Source organism: Vanessa atalanta, chromosome 2 (genome assembly GCF_905147765.1).
Source record: "Vanessa atalanta chromosome 2, ilVanAtal1.2, whole genome shotgun sequence".
Taxonomy (NCBI): Eukaryota; Metazoa; Arthropoda; class Insecta; order Lepidoptera; family Nymphalidae; genus Vanessa; species Vanessa atalanta.
This window is the reverse complement of record NC_061872.1, coordinates 2,362,323-2,384,376: the sequence shown is the minus strand read 5'-3', so window position 1 is coordinate 2,384,376 and position 22,054 is coordinate 2,362,323. Positions and strand designations below refer to the sequence as shown.

Genomic DNA, 22,054 nt, shown 5'->3' with positions numbered 1-22,054 from the left:
AGAATTACTCACCAAAATCCTCCTTAACATTCTAAGCACATGTAATGAAATCCCTTTACCGTCCAACGTTGCCAATGATTTACATCAACTCTTCAACATCCTTAAAAATGGCCCCAATCAGATTCCTTCAATGGAATTGTAAAAGCATTCGTCCTAAGAAACCTGACCTCCTCTCCCTTATTAATTCATATAAACCCGTCATTATTGCCCTCTCTGAGACATGGTTAATTCCCGGTTCTCGATTTCGGATTCCGGGTTTTTCCTGTTTGAGGGATGACAGAAGTGATGGGTATGCAGGTAGTGCCATCCTGATTAGGCACTCTATTCCCTTCTCCCAAATTCCCTTACCTCCTTTTAGCCAGCATATCAATGCCGTGGCTATAAAAGCCTTTAATATATCCTTTTTATCCCTTTACATTCCCCATCCTAATTCTTCTCTTGCTCCTGAATTACACTCCATCTTCTCTTCCCTTCCAAGCCCTATTCTTGTTATGGGGGACTTTAATGCCCATCATACATTATGGGGTTCCTATCACTGTGACGGATTTGCTCCCTTGTTGGTGGACATCGTTGATGATGTAAATTTATGCATTCTCAACGATGGCTCGCCGACTCGTAGAGTTTATCCAAATCAGAATCCTTATTCTGCCGTCGACTTATCCCTATCAACTCCCTCCCTATCCTCACAAATATCTTGGAATACCCTCCCATCAACATTTGGAAGCGACCATTTTCCTATCCTTCTTTCACTTAAGAACAGATCCCTCACATCCTTCAAATCATCCCCTCTTCTAAAATACAGACTAAAAAATGTTAACTGGTCAGCATACTCTAACTCTGTTGATGCCATGTTAGACTCCCTCCCTGGTTTTGTGAATGATGGAAATATTATTGCTTACTACGAACTTTTCCTTAATGCTATCAAATCCTCTGCTGATGCCCATTTTCCTCTAAAAAATATAAATAAAAAGACTTTGCTTTCTCCTCCTTGGTGGGATGAAGAATGTAATGTCATGGTCCAACGGAGATCTGAAGCCGAAGAGTCATATACAGTCTCTATGACTCCACAAAATTTCATCGAATATCAGCGTATTGATGCCAAAATTAAAAGACTGTTCAAAAAAAAGAAAAAGCTAGGGTGGAACAACTTCTGTGAATCCCTCAGTCCTCGATCTCCTCCTCAAACAGTTTGGACAAATCTTAAGAAATTTCGCCGCTCCCTCAACTCAGAAAATCCAAATGCCAATAATCCCTCCATATGGCTTAATGATTTTGCTGCCAAGCTGGCACCTCCCTTTGTCCCATGCCAGGATAGCTTTATTACACTGACTCCAACACTTGTATCGGATGATATGGATGGTCCGTTTACTCTCTCAGAGCTCCATACAGCTCTAAAGGGACTTAAAGACTCATCTCCAGGGGAAGATGGCGTTCCCTATTCTTTTATAGTAAACCTTAGTGATAAAGCTAAATGCGTCTATTTGAATTTAATTAATGCTTTTTTCTCAGCAGGAATCGTCCCGGAATCTTGGAAGTCCCAAATTATTATCCCCATTCTCAAACCAGGAAAAAGCCCATTGGACCCAAGTTCTTATAGACCCATTGCTTTATCATCTACATTAGTAAAAGTAACTGAACACCTCTTAAAAAACCGTTTGGAATGGATAATGGAAAGCAGGAATATTCTCTCACCCTCTCAATTTGGCTTTCGAAAGGGTCTGAGCACTCTCGATAGTCTCAGCATTCTCACGACAGACATTCGAATAGCCTTTTCTAACGGAGAGTACCTTGTGGGTGTTTTTCTAGATATTTCTTCTGCATATGATAATGTTCTTCTTCCGGTACTCAGGCAAAAACTGCACCAGCTGAGCGTTCCTCCGAGGATTACACATTTCATATGTAACCTGCTATTTTGCAGATCAATTTCTGTTAAACACCAAAATTTTTTTCTTCCCCCCCGATTCGTCTGGAAAGGTCTCCCGCAAGGCTCAGTCCTAAGCCCTCTGCTTTACAGCATTTATACCCACGATCTTGAATTGTCTGTTAATAACTTTTGTAACATCCTTCAATATGCTGATGACATTGTATTATATCATAGATCTTCTTCCGTCCAAAACTTAACATTGCGTTTAAACTCTGCTTTGCATTATCTTGACCTATGGCTCTCTGATCACGGCTTATCTCTATCAGTAGATAAGACTCAGGCAGTTGCTTTTACACGAAAAAGGCTTATTCCCGTCTTTGACCTGTTCTGTGGGGATCAGCGTATCAACTTTGTCAATAAGGCTAAGTTTCTAGGCATAATACTTGATAACAAACTGAACGGAATTTGTCACTCTGAACATATTATCAAAAAATGTGAAAAGGGCATTAACGTCCTTAGAGCTGTCTCAGGTGTCTGGTGGGGAGCTCACCCATATTCTCTTAAACTACTGTACAATGCAATAGTCCGTAGTCATTTAGACTATGGACTATTTGTCTTAGATCCACTTAATAAAACCGTTTCTGATAAACTTAATAGAATCCAACACAAATGCCTTAGAATAATTATAGGAGCCATGAAGACTTCACCCACTAACGCCCTGCAAGTTGAATGTGTTGATCCTCCTCTACAACTAAGAAGACAATTTTTATGCGACCGCTTCGTGGTAAAATCATTACAGCTATCCTCTCATCCTCTTTGGTCCCGTTTAAGCAAACTGTCCCAACTCTGTGCTCGTCCTAAAATCCCATCCTTGTTATTAGATAGTTTTTTAAAATTTACCAAACTTCCGCATCCTATATTGAGGTTCCATTCAAATCCTCTTTTTTCCACTCCATTTAGAGCTCTTGTATATAATCCTCCAATTATCACAGATCTTGGTCTTACTAAAGGGGCTCCTGAAACAAACTGTAAATTTCAAAGAATCTTTCATCAAAAATGGTCAAACCATCTCCTTATATTTACTGATGCCTCTAAAATATCCCCCGATAGCTGTGTCGGTTCAGCCTGTTGGATTCCCAAATTCAAAATTATCCTTCAATTCAAATCCCCTCCTGAAACATCAATTTTTTCCGGTGAAGCGATTGCCATTCTGGAAGCCATCCTATTTGCCCAATCCCATGACCTAAGACAGACTGTTATCCTGACAGACTCTTTGAGCTGTCTGTTGGCAATTAGGGAAAATCCATTTCGTAGTAGGCGGAAATTTTTTATCATCCTTAAGATCAGGGAGGCTTTGTTCTCGTGTCACCAAAAAGGGCTAGAAATATCGCTTGTCTGGATACCAAGCCATTCTGGTATAAGCGGTAACGAAGCCGCAGACTCGTACGCTAGAGCTGCTATAACAACTGGCTCTCTAGATCATTTTAAAAATTCAACTCAGGATTTGTGTGCTTTAGCGAAAACTCATCTGGATAAATCCTGGAACTCTGTTTGGAAAGTTTCATCAAAATCTAAAGGTAGATTTTACGCATCTCTACAACCAGACATCCCAAGGCGACCTTGGTTTTCACTTCACAGGCAAGCCAATCGTTGGATCACCACAACTATCTGCCGACTACGCCTTGGACATGCATGTACTCCCATACATCTATGTAAAATTAGAGTTAGAGATCACTCTTTGTGTGAGTGTGGCCTAGACGAAGGTTCCCTACCCCATATACTGTTCTCTTGCCCCAAACTCCTCTATCCCGCATATGACGTTCTCCCTCCAAAAGTTCCTCGCCCTATTAATGTCGAATGTTTATTAATGTTTGTGTTTAGTCCATTTTGTAAATTTCTATGTAAATATATTGAACGTAATAAGATTAAGCTATAAATAGTTTTGTGATTGTTTTTCTGTGTTTAAATAGCAGTTATTTTTTTTTATCTAATTATTATTATTGTGTTGTTTTAGGTTGTGGGTTTTTTTAATTCCGTCTACTACTATTATGCCTTCAAAATTAAATTGATCCTGCAATCTCGACCGCACCAATCAATCTCTACCGTGTCTTCTCCATCGCACGTGACATTGGCGAAATAATCTGTGTCTTTTTGACACAAATAAAAGCCAGAAAAAAAAAAAAAAAAAATACATTGAAAACCGTTCAAACAAATTAAAATAAGTAGCTACTGCACAAATCATGACTACATAGCATTGATCATTATCAAATATTTATTTAATTTACGAACGATAAATGCTCACAACTAATTAATTTTCATCTATTTTTTTTTAATCAACCAATAATCAATGTGAACTTTACTTTATTTGTTATTTTAATTCTGCACAGAAAAATAGGTGTTTATAACTTTTATTAAGTTTAGTCATTTAATTTATCTGAAATTGAATGTAAATTAATCACACCTTTAGTTTTACAGGTATTCACTTTTATAAAAAAAAATCCATCGCGAACACTTGACTTATTACAAAACTTTATCATAAAGCTATTGAAATTTTAATTAAGTACTAGTTATGGAAATAGAGAAAAATATGAGAATGATGTATGGTATAATGATAAAACTATACATATAGTAAACATGATAAGATGAGGATAATAAATTACAATATTATATCTTATACTAGCGACCCGCCCCGGTTTCACACGGGTGCAATGCTGATAGGTACTAAATATACTATAGTATGTGTTTATATACAACGTTCACAGTATTTCGGTCATTAGACAATACAAACCGCAATGTCCCTGCGTTTAAAATCTCTAATATCTTCGAAAACATTCATTTAAATTACATGCTGTATAGCCTATACAATATAGGGCTATATTGATCTATATTAAATGCCCAATGTATTTAAGGATCTTAATTGGATAAGGATTAATATTGTATAAATTAGAGAAAAAAAAAGTCAATTTCTTTCAGTTATTATTTTCATTTTTTTTTTGTTGTTACCAAATACCCAGGTACCTATGCAGGTTCTATGCATGGGTGATGCAAGCGAAAGCTTTCTCAATAAATATTATTTATTTACAATTTTTTTTTTTTATGGATTGCAAAAATAAGAGTGCGGCAAATTTGGAATCCGCACCGGGTGCTAGTGACGTGCTGCGCCACTGATAAAAGGACTAAATAAATGCGAGTATTAATAATTAAACAAAAAACAACATTAAGCACATTTATTTATAAATAAAAGTACTCGATAAAATAAAGTCACAATCGTTTTAAACAGTACAAAATAACTTCTACACAACAGTAGACACAATTGCACTACACATTGAAATGCTACGTGTGCACGACAATCTTCACTTATAATTAATTTACTTATATAAAATACATAACTAGAATAATATGTATACCAGTAGGATTTTTTAAATAGTTAACATAAAATTACATAGTTTGACATGTATACATCACATTTGATGTGTTTTGCTGTTTTTTTTTTATGAAATTATAGTGTTCATTATAATAAAATGTTGCTATGTATGTATTGATATATGATGTGCTTAAGACCTTAATCGATTTATGTTGCTTTGATTTTACCAAATCACCAAAAATTTTCAATTTAGCAATTGATTGATTAAAATTATTAGCCAGAGATTTGTTTATAATGAATAAAATGTATGTACGTTAGTTATTAATAACGAATATACAAATACGAAATAGCATCTTTGAAAAGCACAATATTACAGTAAATCCATATTTCTGTATGTGTATAGATATAAAAAAGGTACAATACACACAATACACAAAATAATTATTGAAGGATTGGTATTTTTCTAAATCTATTACTACAATAATAATAATTTTAAACTTAAATCTATTTAACATCGATATTAATGATGGTTTCATGGGTACTACCAAATACTTCAAAATTGGCTGAATTGCCCCCATTCTTTGCATTTACAATTAATTAGACTTATATTACCTGTAGAAAATTACAAAATAAGTTATGTTTTGAAAAAAGGTAAGTTAGTTTACCTTTGACGATAGAAAAAATGAACCACTTGTTTAAAATGTTTACTTCTTTAGTCTAATATAATATTGCGTCAATTGGTGTGGTAACACAGACAGTGAATTCCGAATATTATAAGTGACGGAAAAATATGAACATTTATATACTTGAGTGTACTTACACTCAATGTATAAACCTTTATACTTGGTACTTACCAAGTATAAAGGTTTGAGGTTCCTGAATATATGGATTTCGAAGTGGTTGACGGTTTCTTCAGCTTTGGGCAACGCTAACAATTGATCTGTTTAACTAAATAGATTTAAATATAAAATAAATGCCGAATTAAGATTACAAGTATGTCGAACTGCCGAAAACCGTTTAACTAATATTCGTTTAATCCATTACTTCTTTTTTATGTCATATTTATATGCGTGTATATAAAAAGCATTTGTGAAAAACTAAGTATAATAATATGTACACTAAACAAATTACAAAACATAAATATTAATAATAAGGTATTTGCCAATCTTTACTAAATTCAATATGAATTTAATACAAAATAATTATATGTTTTAAATATACAAAGAATTATATTATATGAGTGAATATTTATAAAAATATATTATAAATATTCACTCATATGTTCTTAATAATGTAGATACATTACATTGCTTCCATTTCAATGACTTAGATATTTTTTTAAACATATTTAAGAGTATGTTATTTGTCTAATGTAATAGTTATACTGACAACATTGTATGAACCTTAATTACATTTTATGACACCAATATTTTACTTAGCTGTAGTTTATCATTTCAAATATTCAGATAAAGATAATAATATACATTACTTAAATTTCATGTAACAATTTAAAATCTTTATCCACAACATAGAGTAATATATATCAAGACTACGACACACATTGATAAAAAGTGTTTTAATACAGATAGCAAATACCATAATATCATATTAAAATGACTGATATGTAGTATTCATTTATTTTCGCCTGCGTGTTCGGACAACAGTCCAGCCAGGTTCTAAGTCATCTTCGTCCATGGGTTCAACTCCATCTGCTTGGTTAGATGTTGTCGCTACTTCTGAATTAGGTTGGATTTGTTGCTCTTCATCATCATTATCATCATCATCATCACTACTTGTTGTGTCATCGTCAGGATTACCATGGCACTGAAAGATTTTGTAAATTTATTATAAAAAATATTTGTGAGTTTTCATATATTAAAAAAAACAATCAATTGCCTAAAATCAACCTTTTCGAAGATGATGAGACATTGATTGATATTATATTTCTTTGTTGAAACATTGCATGTCAAAAAATAAAAAATATTTCACAGGTGATACTATCTTGATCAGAGACGGTATTCATGGATTACAAAACCTGATTTATATCTTTTTTGCAAGAAACTTGTTAGGGATATTAATATCAACAGAAAAGACTAATTGAAAACTGACTACACTACAAACTGAAATATTGATATGAGAACACACAGATAGACAATCCTGTGAGTAGTCTTGGGTTAAATAAAAGAATGTAAATTTGAAAATATATTTTCTATTATGTTTAGCAGTATTTTCTCATTACGAATTATATGCAGTAGAAGTCTGTTATATTAATACAAAAAAAAATTAATGCTATGAACTTAAGTTCATAGCATTAATTTTTTTAATAAATGGGAGCCTAAATACGGTAAGACATGTGGACCTAAACCAAAGACGGCAAGTTGTAATCTAACATTGAGATCCAAGACTATGTACTTCCCATGTTTATAGGCATAATTTTTTTTTACAAAATCTGTATTGAAATCCAAGGATTGAACATTTGTGGTAAAGTTATCACAATAATCTGAGATTCTACTTGTGACATCATATTCCAGTGCAGTTTAAATGTAACTTTTTTATGTCTATATTTAGAATAATTTATTATTAATTAAAATAAATTTTGTGTTATTTAAGCCACATGTATCCAAATAAAGGCTATTTCATTCATTCAAAATAGAAATGTTTAAATTCTGTCTATTGAATACACTCATTTGAATATATTTATATGCTTTAGCATTGTAAGTACAAGAAAATCATTGTCATTTTTTAAGATCAAGGTTGGTGTGATATAGTTTGTGCTTTTTTTTACCTGTGGTGGGACTGACTCATGAATGGGTTCACTAAGCCATTTTTGACATTTAGGCATAGCTTCTATGTGACTACGCAGTTCATCATGCCGTCCTTCTTTCAACAGTCCAAGGAAGAAAACGAGCAACGACGATACTTCTGTAATATAAAATAACACATAAGTTATTAAAAATCCGCAATTCAAGTAATATAAAATTTGAATCTTAATACTTTTAGTTTACTTTTTAAATTTCTAAATTAAAAAGCGATACTAGAACACTGTAGGTGGATGAACTAGGCGGTACCTTTAGGCGAGTTATCGTGGCATACGGTTTCAAACTCTTCGTCCATCAAGTCTTCTAAGAGTTCTGTTAAATCATCTCTATCTACCACATTTTCGACACAATACCTCGCTACGTACACTGACATTAATTGCGCCGTCTGAAATAATAAATGGTATTCGCATAAACATTGCCTAAATGTATATATTTTATATATTCCCTTGGATAATTCATACCTTTTCACCGCCTGGAGCACCCATCCCATGTTCAACAGCCAGCTGTAAAGCCGTCCAATTGTTAAACACGAGGTCTACAATAGGTTTAAAGTCGTCGTATAACATGTTGACTCAATTTATTTTGATAGAACACTAGAAAATGTTATATCGATGAAAGTTTATCACATATTTATAGAATATTAGTTCAAAACAGATAGATTTATAACCTATATGAACAAACGTCAATAACTATAATAATAAATTAATAATTATTAATGCAACTAGCAACACTCTATGGAATTATGGGTAATGGCAATACTGTAAATTGTAATAAGAAAGGCTTCCAAATATTTTATCTGTATAAATAAATATTCTTTTCTGTATTCTGTATCTTGTAATATTTATTGGTTCTATTCAGTCTGTGGATCCTGGTTTCAACTTTTATAAAACAAATGACAGTTGTAAACAAACCGCGCGCAATATAGATAGAATTATCGTAGAGAAAAAATGCGTTCTTGTACGTGATTGTAATGACTTCTATAATGTATTTTCACGTTAAATAGTTTAAAAATCTGTATGACACAAACTGAGTGAACAAAATGAACGAGGACATAAATGTTACGTTTATCATACCAGAAGACTGTAATAGTGAAAATGAATGTTCTGAAGAAATGCAATTGGCTTTTACCGTAATTTCTCTTTTAAATAACCTTAAGAATAAACTGTGTCGTAACCCAAGTTCATGTCGTCATATGTCTATGATATTTTTAAAATATTAACAACAGATTTTATTTTTAAATAAAAATTTTGCACATGAAACGATTATGAACCTATCACATGCCTAGTAAATAAAATAAAGCTGCTATAGAATGTAGTATGACATTTCCTTATTTAAATTGTAATTTATTTTATTAGGCCTGTGAACAGCATAGCGGCGGTGGAATAAAAGCAAAATGGGTACAAGAGGCCTTATGGAGGAAATATGACAATCTGACTAAAAGAGATGTATTCGTATTATCGAAGTTCGAAGGAGAGATTTTCGAAAAATTAAAGACTACCAAGTGCTTGTAAGTAACAATGAATGATTGTGAAGATAATTTCATTGTAACATTTACCATTTGTCTAATTTAAAGTTCTAATATTATAACTATAAAAGACTTTTTCTCATATTGTTCATTGCTAATGTAATATTTATGTAGTTTGAGTTAGATACTAAGTTTTAATGTATGTTATTGTTATTGTGTTTATGACTAAATAATATATATATCCTTCCTATAAGTACTTTAACTGTTGCCATCTTTATACATTTGTGTAAGTGTTATTCTCTAATCACATTTAGTAATTTCAACATATTCTCATAAAAATAAAACATTATTTATTAAAACATAAAAATGTATATTAAATTAAATGTATTAAATTAGGCTTAATATTATTTTTCAATTATTCTTAAATGAATCTGTAATCCATGTAATGTTGTATATAATATTTCCTCCAATATAGACTGGTTGGTCCGCGTTGTCTATCATGCTGCCTGATGGAAGGCAGTCCTATCCCTTCAGGCCCTGAACCTGTATACACAATAGCTATGAGAGGACTAGTTGTTTCAGCGAGTGGACTATCAAAAGAACAAAAGGTTAGAAATTATCATCCTTCTTTTGTATACTATGCCAGTTGTTGCTCATGGCTTTGCTTGGGATTTAAGGATTGGTCGTCAGATGTTAAGCATAAAAAAGCAGCATATGTCCTTCCTTAGGTTTCAAGCTTGCTTCACAGCAAATATCATCAAATTCGAATATGCAGTTTAACAATGAAAGAGCAAGAGTTACTTTCGAATTTATAGTATTAGTAGAGATAATAGTTAAACATGAACAATATGTTTTGTTTTTTGTTTTACTATGAATTTAATAAGATTGTGTCTGCTCTCAATGCACTCCATATTAGTTATAATTATTGCTAAATAAAAATAATAAATTATTATTTTACAGGAAAAAATCAAACAAAAAGTCCAATGGATGGGTGGATTATATAGCACCGTGTTGACAGAAGATACAACGCATCTAGTTTCTGACACGGTCTTATCAGACAAATATATAGTATGTTCTCTTAATTATTTGTGAGCATAATTTGACCTTAATCTGAATATAAATATTATTATAACAAATAAGGGATAGGAAAAGATTTAGAGCTTATTCAATCAAGCTTGTCGAATATGGTTGATGGAATTTACTTATGAAGTTCTTCATTACCAAATAGTACATATAAATTACAAATGCACCTTTGATTAAGATCTACCTGTTCTATCACGTGATGCTTCTGCAGGTCAACCGTTTTAATAATTTGAATGATATAACCAGGGCAACATAGGCAAGTTATTTTTAATTCAACTAAGAAGACACATTTATTAATGTTTTGTTTTAATAATCCAGTTGTCTTATAGAGCCACTGGTCATTACCATTTCTCAATGGGAAACAATATATATAAGACAGGTAAATTTTCTATTTAAATAATGTTTCTTTTCAGAAATCAGTTGAAAGAAATATACCAGTTATGTGTGAGAAATGGGTGGATGCTGTCTGGGAAGCCTCGTTGCGTCTTAATGTCAATGGAAATTCATCTGAGTTCCATCAATATAAACTTCCTGCATTTGCTAATTTACAGGTATGTATTCTTCATTTTACCAAATAATGTATCACTGAGTTATTATACTTATACTATTATATTATAGTTATATATATATATAATATTCCATGGAATTAGGAATACAGATAAAAAACTATAGAATAATGTATTCCATGCAGATTTTCTAGTTCTGCTATATGATCTACAAACACATCTTGATTAATATACATTTATTTATAAACAGTATTTTGCTTAAATACTTATATACAATTTAATTTTACTACCAAAATTCTAATAACATTTTTGGTAACTTTCAGAATGGCATCCTTTGCTGATCCATTATTAATAACAATGATATCTTTATTTTTCGTTATGTGTCCTATGGTTTGAAAAGATTATGTGATACTATGACAGATCCCTGTGGAATTGTTTGTATACTTTATTCCAATGGGAATAGGAGAAAAGATAAATAAACAACTTTGACCACGAATTAACATGACATTTTAGTTACACTAGTGAGGAGAAAATATTATTAAGTGAATGGGTAAAGAATGCTAAGGAATGATATATTTTATTGGTTTTAAGTAATTTTTTAACTAAATTTTATATAAATTGCAAGATAAAAATATGTATCTTACATATTAAAATTTTTAGATAGCAGCATTTTTAGGCTTAAATAAAAATTAGGTCGTTACTTTTGATTTGGATCGTCGCAAATAGCCTTATAAACTTGTAAAAAGATAGTTATTTTCAGTGATAAGTCATAGAAACACACTCACAATTTCATTTATATGAATAGATTTTTATTCCATCATTAATAAAAAGAAACATTGTATGTTTCAATAATGAAGTGGCATTTTCAAGACATATGACATATTGTATAATACTAAAGTTTTGAATAAATAAAATTTTATATATCTTTCAAAGAAACTCTTACTTTATTTCAAATCTAAAACGACTCTGACCTTGAAATACATTTCTAAGCATTAAATTTTTTGAAAAACTAAAACAAAATCTAATTAAAAATGACATTTTTTAATTCAGTTGACTCTTACCCCCTTTCTTTTTACCTTAAAAAGTTAATGGCTAGTAACAGTAATAAATTTAGTATCATATTAATTTGTAAATAATAATGTAATTGTATTCTTTATATAACATATATTGTTTTTTCTATTCTAGATTACAACGTCAGGTATTGCCAAGAAGGAGAAGCAGCTAATAATGAAGCTCGTGAATGAGAATGGTGGAGTGTTCTCGGGAGCGTTCCAGAGCGAGACGACCGATGTTGTAGTCCTTACTAAGTGAGTTATGCACGAATATCAGTATGTTTTTTTTATTTTGTTGTATCATTGGTTGTCAGACAGATGGACAAACTGATAAATGATCAAAACTAGGTATAAATATATGTGCCGTAAGAAATCTTACCTATTCCTTATATTTCCAATGCACATTATAGCATAAATTCAAAAAGTAGTATTTTTATAATGTAGAAATATTCAAGTTTTTTTACTTTAAAATAATTCAATAATTGTTTTGTAAACTGTACAGTAAGGTACATTTTAGGTTTTTTAAGGTACAGGTACATTTTAGAATATGAACTGACATACTTTATTTTGTTTCTGTCGCTCTAATGAGTCAGTGAATTTTAATTTGCTTATAATGTCGATGACATTACAATGTGTGGTTCATAAAAAAATATCTCGTTCACTCGTATTTGTATCGACTGTCATAAATTCGTGCATTACGCGTCTGATCACCCACCGGGTGCCGTAAGCACGGATACATCGTGAGATGCGCGGTCGGCAGGGACGGCATAGGCAGCGAGAAGTACAAGGCGGCGGTGGAGTACGGCAAGGCGTGCGTGGTGCCGGCGTGGGTGCGCGCGAGCGCGGCGCGCGGCGCGTGCGAGGCGCTGGCGCGCTACCGCGTGGCCGCCGCCGCCACCTCCAGCCCGCTCGCCGAGCACCGCGCGCCCGACATCAGTGAGTGCGCGCCGCTAACCACCGCCACCCCCGACGATAATTACACACCTTAGCGCCCAGTGGGCTCCACTGTGCCCGCTTTTAAACAGATTGTTCGGAAAATACTTGCGGAAGGGAAATCGTTCATTTTATGTTCGTTTTTGATGGAGGAAGACGTTAGGAATATTTTATTATAATAATTTATAAGTGAAGAGTGAAAGATCGAAGGGGTAGGCGAATGCCTCAGGAAGCGACAAAGTGTGGTGGAAGAAACTCTGCTAATTCCTCTTAAAAGTGGCCTTCACCATTTAGTTGAAAAGTTATTGAAACTTTAGTTCATTCTTACAGGTCTGAACTTTTCTCGTATAACGAATGTGAAGCCACCGAGTAATTTTGTGGACGAGAGTAGAGCGGTCGACATGTCTACAATATCCGGTCGAATGAAGGTACATATTTTATAGTCCTCGTAGCGATATTAGAAATGTGAAATTGAGTTTGTTTATTTGTTTCGCTTTTACGTCTTAACTACTCAAACTATCGACATAATATTTGACAGAAAAAGACAAGGTTTTTAACCCCTCCCATCCCTCCTCACATGCGGGCGGAACGTAGTGTTTTATTAAAAGCATTGTTAGTTGTAATTTAAAAAATAAAATGTTAATTATTTAACTGTAAAATATGTTGTCGTTATATACCTAATTATATAGACAGACAAATGCTCTTCCAGTGTCTGTATACACTATAATTGCAAACCCGAAATTTTATTTTATATAAATTGTGATTAAATGTGACAATTTTCCTTAATTTTGTTCGATTCGCAGTTATCTCAAGAGGGTAGAAAATCACACGACACGTCATTCGACAAGGAAATAATAGCCGAGTTCGAGAATTTCGATATGAGCTGCATCAAGAAGGCCGGACCTATCTTCGATGGATTCTGTGTGAGTATCTTACTAATTTAAAGTATCACTGCTTAAACCCTGCCAACAATATAACATGTCGGATCCCAGGAACCCCAATAAAAAAATGTGTTTATTGACCGTAATGATGAATTCGTCGCTTGCTCATCGATTCTTTTATCGCTTAATTATGAGAACATGATATAGTATAAAATCGAACAAAACTAAGTACATAACAAAGTGAACACGCGTGCTCAGATCTGGGTGTCGGGGCTGGAGGGCGTGCCGCGCGAGCGCGCGCTGGCGGCCGTGTCGCGCTGCGGCGGCGTGCGCTACGACGCGCCGCACGAGCGCGTGACGCACGCGCTCAGCACGCGCGCCGCCGCGCCCGCCGCGCGCGCCGCGCTGCCCGCCGTGCCCGTGCTGTCGGCGCTGTGGCTGCTGCGCTCCGTGCGCGCCGCCCGCCCGCTCGACGAGGCCGAGGTGACCCGGGTTTCGTCGACTAATTGTATTTTTTATGTGCGGACTTACAACAAATGTGCCACCTAACGGTGAGTGGTCACCCCCACCCATAGACATTAGCGCTGTGGGAAATATTAATCTCTCCTTACATCGCCAGTGCGCCATCGACCTCGGGAACTGAGATGGTATGTCCCTTATGTCTGTAGTTACACTGGCTCACTCGTCCTTCAAACCGGAACACAGTAACTCTAAGTATTGCTGTTTGGCGCCAGAATATCTGATGAGATACCGCCAATAAATCGTGCTCACGAAACGTCCATGAAAACAACTTGTTGGTAGAAAACGTAGCTGTATGCTGCAGTGTAATTATTTAAGTGTATATTTAAAAATGCTTATTACAATTTAAGAAAAAAATAAGGTACATATATTTATTGATTGAATATCTTGTTATCTCCCCCAGTACCTCATTGAATCTCATCCAATGACGCCAGTGAAGTCGAGCGCCCGCAAGCCTCACATCGAGGCTGCGTCTCCGATGAGCAAGCGCAACTTGCAGTTGCTCCGTCGGGGTCCGTTGGAACTCCCTCCGCCTGTACCGGAGCTCCCTCAGCCCGCAGAGCCTCAGGATGAGCTTGTCAACCATTACTTGAGCCGTGAGACTTACTATATTATTTAAAAATTATCTAAAACACAATAACTATATTCAAATTAGACAAATTATTGTAGTGGATCTTCTAATGGTGAGAATAAATTTTCTTGGTCGGATTTGGATGCAACGTTTCTGTTTGCAAAATTGTTACACTTCCATCACATGTTTCTGAGTTGCATAAAATTTTAGATAAAAACTGTACAGCTATTGTTTTAAATGTGTTATTATAATCTTTTCAGAAATAGTACCCGAACCGCAAGAAAACACACCAGAACCGATTCCCCAACAAGTTCTCCAGCAAGAACCAAATATTACCGAGGATACGGTCGATGAGCCAACGGAAGAAGTTGAACAGATATTCAGAGGTCAGTACTCGGCTCCGGTAATCCGGTAAAAAGTTAATTACATCACGGATCGAAACTTCGCATGAAAGCAATAAAAAACGGTTATCAATGATATTTTAATATTGTATGATGATTCTCACTCGTCACTTTAACACCGACTCACTACTCGGCCGCTGGCAGGCATAAAGATCGAGGTGCACGGGCTGGACGAGGAGGCGATCTGCGAGATCGGCGCGGAGGTGTCGGCGGCGGGCGGCGCGCTGGCGGCGGCGGGCGCGGGCGCGGCGCACGCGCTCGTGCCGCTCGACTGGGACCAGGACTCCGCGCTGCAACTCGTCACCGTCTTCTGGATCGTGAGTTCCCTTCGCAGTCATTCCCTTTTTTTGCCCTTATTGTTGTTTTTTCATAGCCTTAATTAGTAAATTTATAATATTTGTTACAGAAAGACTGTCTCTCCCAACAAGAGTTGCTCCCCATACAGTACTACCATCGTCCTGTGAAATTGCCTCAATGGAAAGGGGCGGGGCCTTTAGAGGGCGTCGTGGCCAGTCTGAGCACCTACAGTGGTGTCGAAAGAGCGTTCTTGGATGAATTGGCAAAATTGCTAGGGGCTACGTAAGTTTAGTTTTCGTTGTATATAAAGGTGAATTTAAGTATTGAAATCACAGCCTTTGTCCTGTAAGGCATAGATAAAAAAAAGTGTCTTGACATATTTTATCACTCAATAGTACCCAGCTGCGCTTCTGCCGCCGTAACACGGCGAACGCCCTGGCGTCCACGCACCTGATCTGCCCGTCGGCGTCGGGCGACAAGTACCTGGGGGCGGTGAAGTGGTCGCTGCCGGCCGTCACCGCCGCCTGGCTGCTGCAGTGCGCGCGCGAGGGCCGCCGCGTCAGCGAGCGGGACTACCTGGTGGGCGACACCAGAGGTGCGTGGAGGGCGGCTCTCGGCTGCTGGGAGAATATTTACCTCACGAATAGATCACGAGCCTTTTAATCGTTTATAGTTATTATCTTCAAATTAAAATAAAGGTTATTTTTTTTATGCAAATTAATAAATTTGTTTTGTATAGGGTAAATTATACCATTTACACGGAAACATAAAAATACAAGACTAAAAAAACATTCTGAAATGGTAGTAGATAAAATATTCATATTCATATTGTTATAAGATAATTTCGTTTATACAAACATTATATATAATTAGAGATAACTTTCATCATTTCAGCGCCACCGTCACCGGAACCGCCACAAAACAAAAACGACCAACCGGAACCCGAGCTGCCATTACAAAGCGTAGCGCAGACAGACAAGGAAAACGCTATGCTTCCTCCGGCCGCCGGCGCGCCTCGACGCGGCTCCGCGGCGAGTAGGGAACAGACCCCGAAGGGTAACACTGGTAATGGTATGTCTTGTTCTAATTTTAAGATAATATTCCTAACAGACGTTAATAAAAAACTTAGTTATTACAACTTTTTTGCTAACTCTAATTAGATAACGAACAGTCTAAACGGTTTTATATATATACTACAAATCAAACTTAAAAAAATCTTAGTTCAAGTAGGTTTTTTATAAATAAACAAATAATTAGTTCAAGTTACAGAATTAAATTGAAGTAATTTATTAAGTAATATCTGTAGTAAAGTATCTGTTGAGTGTAATTTCTATTTTGCAGAAAGCGATCCAGACATGTCGCCAGCTTCCCGCTACATAGCAATGGCTCGGCAAGGTCTATTGGGTTGCGACTCGCAAGAAACTCCTAAACGAGTGCAGGAACTCAAAGGGGAGAAACAAGGTTGGTTATAATCCTGGAGTTTATCTAAAGACATAAATAAAATTTAAGTATCTCCTTGTGATTTCAAAATTATTGAGTAATTATGTACCAATTGTAATTGTGTATTGTACTTTTTTTTAATGTAAAGTTTCACTGCAGACGTTACTGTCGTGTACTGCAAGAATTATAAACCAACTCTTAAAATATCAATGCACTATTGAGTATGTCAATACACTGGCTCGCTCATCATTCTCATTGCAACGAAGCTGATGAGTATTTGGTACCCACTCAGGTTCCTAGATGACCACATATAAGTAACAAAACACTTGCCGCCAAAGTAATGTCTAGACAGCAATTTTTGCATTTATTCTACTAGTTAAAATAATGATGAATACTAATTGTAATAGACATTTTAGCAGGCGACGTCCGAACACCGCCGCTAGAAGACGCATTGTCGACCCCCAATCTAATGGGCTTGAGTCCCACAACCCGGAGGAGACTGCAAGCTGTGAGACGAGGCGAGATGCCCTCGGACCCCATACGGACACCAGTTGATCCTTGTAAGTTGAATTTATTTTTTTCATTAAATGCTTGGTTTATATATGAAGCTTCGCCGCAGGGGAGGTGTTATGTACTCCATGACCTTATTTGTTCCCCTGACAATGTGTGTGCGATCATGCTGATCTTTTGAGTACTTAAGAGGTGTCAAACAAAGTATTTATATTTTTAGAACTTTCATGTTTTCATTTCGTTTTGTTTTCATTTAATTTATATTTCTTATATTCGAAATAATACAATTTATTTTGTTACTAATTGCCTATTCAATATTTTTTTTGAAGTTTTCATACAACTCGAGCGAAGAAAATATTTCATATTTTTTATATATAAAAAAAAAGATTTTTTATTAGCAATGGAATAATAATGAGGTGTTACTAATTAATTATGTTACGCAGTCGATAAAAACCCAGACACGCCTGACAGTGCGTTTGGAGCGGCCTTGCGACCCGGCTCGGGGAGACTCTCTCCCGAAGCGAGGAAACGTCTCTGGAAAGTCGTCAACGATTTACCAACTAAGCAACAACAGCCCACAAGAGACAAGCAAACCGTGAGTGTGGTTTATATACAAGTTTTTGTACTTATCATTGAAGTCGTGGTATATATCTTACAAAGTATATAGTAGTCTGTGTCTGTGTGCATGGATTTTTTAAAATACTCAACGTATTTTTATGCCGTTTTCATGAACAGACAGAGTGATTTATATATATAATAAATTATAGAAGAGAAAAAGAATTAAAATTTTTCTAGCCGGTTTTTTTTTCTTTTTCCTTATTATTATTCTTTAATCTAAAAGGGTAGCTAGTATGGTTAAATGACTGATGAACTCTACATTTAGAATTTGTATGTGAGTCCTGGTGGTCTAAATCTTGATAAACTAAGCTCTGAGGAAAGAATATTTAGGTTTTTGCGTTGGTTAGTGAACTTGTTATCTTTGACATTTGGTTAATTTCCGTCGAAATTATACAGTACAAAATTTTATATTAAAAAATATATTCTTCATCGATATGCATACATAGCCATATTATTTATCAAAATCAACGAATATGAACATAGTTCGAAGCTCCCATATTTTTATAGAATTTTATAAAAAAGCCTAACGCTTTTTTGCTGTATTGAAGTCGTGTGCAGTAATGCAATTCCCATCTCAGCCCCTGTCGGAGATCCGCAACCGTTTCCTGTCGCAGTTCGCGTCGGGTGCGGCCACACCTCCGACAGATCTGCCCGCCGTGCCCAGGAAGTTGCAGCTGCATGTGAGATATCTATTCATATATTCTATACATGTATATATACAAAATCGACTAGACTGAATATCAGTGTATATTTCGAACATAGAAATTTAGTAATATAAGAAATGATCCTGTAATGTGTGATTAAAATGAAAGTTCTTTGAATGGGACTAAATCTGTACATCATTTATTTTATAAATATCTAGACATTTATATATAATGGACTTGGAGATCCAACTAAAGTAATTCCACCAAAAAGTCCAATAAAATTGTTATTATTTTTTTTTTTTCTAGGACCAAGCCGATACTCCACCGTCGAAGATAGCGAAACTATCTATAGATCAAGTAGGTTCATAATTTTACTAACTTAGTAGTGTATGATAACAATATATTTACTTGTGCTTTACCCAGTTACCCAACTGGGTACTAGGTCATCATAAATTCTACCGCCAAACAGCAATAATAATAATTATTATTATTGTTTTGTATAGTTGTGTACCGGTTTGAAGAGTGGGTCAGCCAATTTAATGACAGGATGAACATAATTATTTCCAAGACTTACATTACTAATGCGCCAACAATACATTGGCAATGTAAGGAATGATTAAAAATCTCTATGGGGCTAAGAAGGGTGACCATTTTCAATCGGATGGCCTATTTGTATGTTGTGCTTGCTAAACTGATAAAAATACATTTCTAATATTACTGCAAGCTATAGGAACTACAATTTACTTAGTTCTTGTCCCTTTACAGTATAAGACCTCTTGGGCTAGTGTCGTCATGTAATGAGCTTAAAAATTGCTAAGTAATGGTATGGATATATATGAATGTATAATGAGAAGGGATAAATTTGAACTCTTTGCACGAGCTTAATCTTGACGGTATGAGCAAATATTATATATAAATAAATTGCAAGGGACTTCGAGATGTAATAAACTCTAAATAGTTAAGATATGGCCATTCATTTTTCATGAAAATCTTCTACTTTATTTATAACCGTAGACCGCAAGCAGTCTTAACGCGAGCGAGGCCACCGACAACGCAAAGGCCGCGTCCAGCGCTGCGGGCGCGCTGGTCGCCGGCGTGGACGTGCAGCTGCAGCGGCTGAACGCAGCGCTCGCCGGCAGGCTCAGCTCACAGCGCAAGAGAACACGAGACTCCATCGCGTCGAATCCTGGTAGAGCATATATTATTCAAGACATATAAGCACAACCATACATGTAGTAAATGCATGTATGGTTTTCTTTTAAAACTGATAATGCTACAATATACAAAAAAATACATAGTTACATTGGATACTAGTTGATTTGCTTTATTATTCATACTTCGTGATCCAGATAACCAGAAGTATGAATGTAAGTGTGAATATGTGTTCCAAAAGAACCAGCTGCTGTAGAAGCGGAGGCGGGCCCAGAGTCCCAACCGAACACAGTGGGCTGGGACGACTCCACTCCACCCGCGCCTCAAGCGCAGGACAACGCCCCGCATGTCAAGAAATTTATGCTGTCTTCCAACGTTGACGTGAGTATTCAAAACTCTAAGGGATATCATAACTATATGTTGCAGATGGTGTAAAAGTAGGTCTAACTCATGTGAAATATTTTATGTATAGTAAGTTGCTCATTCCTGTCACTAATATTTATTTACAGAATCGCGAGGAGATCGTCGAAATCATTCAATACTTAGGTGGCGAGGTCTGCGACGGCGCCGAGTTAGACTTAGAAGCGACACATCTGCTCTGTTCCGCACCCGGCAGGAGCGAGAAGATGCTGGGGTCGGTGGCGGCCGGGAAGTGGGTGCTGCACCCCGCCTACGCGGCTAGGAGTCGACAGGCGGGGAAGTTCCTAGAAGTGAGTCGAATGACGAACGAGTATTGATATGATTTGTAAATGTGTTCACCGGATACACTTATTCGCGTCTGTGGCCGCCCAGGAGGACGAGTACGAGTGGGGCAACCCGCGCGCGGGCGCGCTGCCGGCGCTGTCGGGCGCGGAGCGGGCGCTGGCGCGCGCGGCGCACCGCTGGCGGGCGGCGCGCGCGCGCGGGGCGGCCGCGCCCTTCGCCGGCACGCGCGCGCTGCTGCACGTGCCCGCGCCGCGCCGCCGCCTGCTGGCGCGCCTGCTGCTCGCGGGCGGCGGGGAGGCCGTCGACGACGAGTGAGTGCTGTGTATTATATCAAGCTATGAAGTACTCGTAAGATGTGATCGATTGAAGTTTAGATTTGGCTACGATATCGATATCGATATACTTACATCAAATATTTTTGGAACGAAGTGCAAGGAAAAAAGCCCTCATGTTAGGGGGCAAAACCCCTCTAGGGGGACTTTCCTTCTCATCCTCTCTATATATATATATAGACTTTTTCTTTTATTTATACAGGATTATTAGTAATATTTTATTAATTTCTCAATTTTTTAAAATTTATTTTATTGTGTGTTATTTGATACATATTATATAGCGACACCTGTCGTTTTTTATTCTATATTGTTGAATACTATTATAATCGTCAACCAACGGACAGGGCCTTCAAGTGATATATTAAAAAAAAAATTCTCATGTATCCTAATTTTTATTTCAGACCTCCTTATACTAACGACAACATAACTGTATGCTTCGCTGACATAAAGCGATACCCGCTGTCCGATAGAGACGCAGCATGGCTCGTATCTAAACGTATACCGGTCTGCCCCCCAGTGCTTCTTAGTTCCTATCTGACTGATGAGGTGCCCCCAAATCCAGTTGAACATTGCATACCGGAATATAGACCTAAATAACACAGTTGTAGCTTATTTTAGTGTTGACAATAATGTGTATAATAAAATGTCTATTATTAAATGTGTTTTATTTATATTTATGGTTACCGATCCCCTCTTCATGGTCTTAAGAGCGCTTATTCCTATTGCCGTTTGTTAATTTCTTCTATCATCTTTTAGTTTATTCGTAACTGCGTATTTATGTATAATCACAAATACTATAGTCAAGCCAATCTATATAAAGCATCGCGATGTTGCTACATTATTTATTCTCTATGAAAAATCTTTTAATAAATATTTATCTTCTATAAAAAATATTACC

At 36.1% G+C, this 22,054-nt stretch overlaps 2 protein-coding genes across 3 annotated transcripts; one reads left to right on the top strand and one right to left on the bottom strand.

Annotated features, from left to right (window-relative positions):
- Positions 1–6,494: 6,494 nt before the first annotated feature.
- LOC125071923 (pre-rRNA-processing protein TSR2 homolog) lies at positions 6,495–8,723 on the bottom strand. The gene is made up of 4 exons (XM_047682361.1): positions 8,509–8,723; positions 8,297–8,432; positions 8,014–8,150; positions 6,495–7,052 (listed from the first exon to the last, which is right to left on the bottom strand). Exons 1-4 carry the CDS (start codon positions 8,611–8,613, stop codon positions 6,864–6,866), a joined length of 567 nt encoding a protein of 188 aa, XP_047538317.1. The 5' UTR covers positions 8,614–8,723; the 3' UTR covers positions 6,495–6,863.
- A 230-nt stretch (positions 8,724–8,953) lies between these two features.
- On the top strand, positions 8,954–21,808 carry LOC125073645 (DNA topoisomerase 2-binding protein 1-B). 2 transcript variants are annotated; one of them, XM_047684554.1, is made up of 26 exons: positions 8,954–9,176; positions 9,403–9,554; positions 9,988–10,120; positions 10,473–10,580; positions 11,009–11,146; positions 12,287–12,408; positions 12,914–13,089; positions 13,417–13,514; positions 13,890–14,009; positions 14,226–14,450; positions 14,890–15,082; positions 15,318–15,443; positions 15,603–15,775; positions 15,865–16,037; positions 16,151–16,350; positions 16,650–16,826; positions 17,097–17,216; positions 17,612–17,755; positions 18,149–18,300; positions 18,902–19,003; positions 19,274–19,324; positions 19,982–20,156; positions 20,361–20,500; positions 20,629–20,829; positions 20,912–21,135; positions 21,558–21,808. In XM_047684554.1, exons 1-26 carry the CDS (start codon positions 9,087–9,089, stop codon positions 21,751–21,753), a joined length of 3,909 nt encoding a protein of 1,302 aa, XP_047540510.1. In that variant the 5' UTR covers positions 8,954–9,086; the 3' UTR covers positions 21,754–21,808. The 2 variants fall into 2 exon arrangements, with proteins under 2 accessions (XP_047540510.1, XP_047540501.1); XM_047684545.1 differs by having other exon boundaries at positions 17,603–17,755.
- The last annotated feature ends 246 nt before the right edge of the window (positions 21,809–22,054 follow it).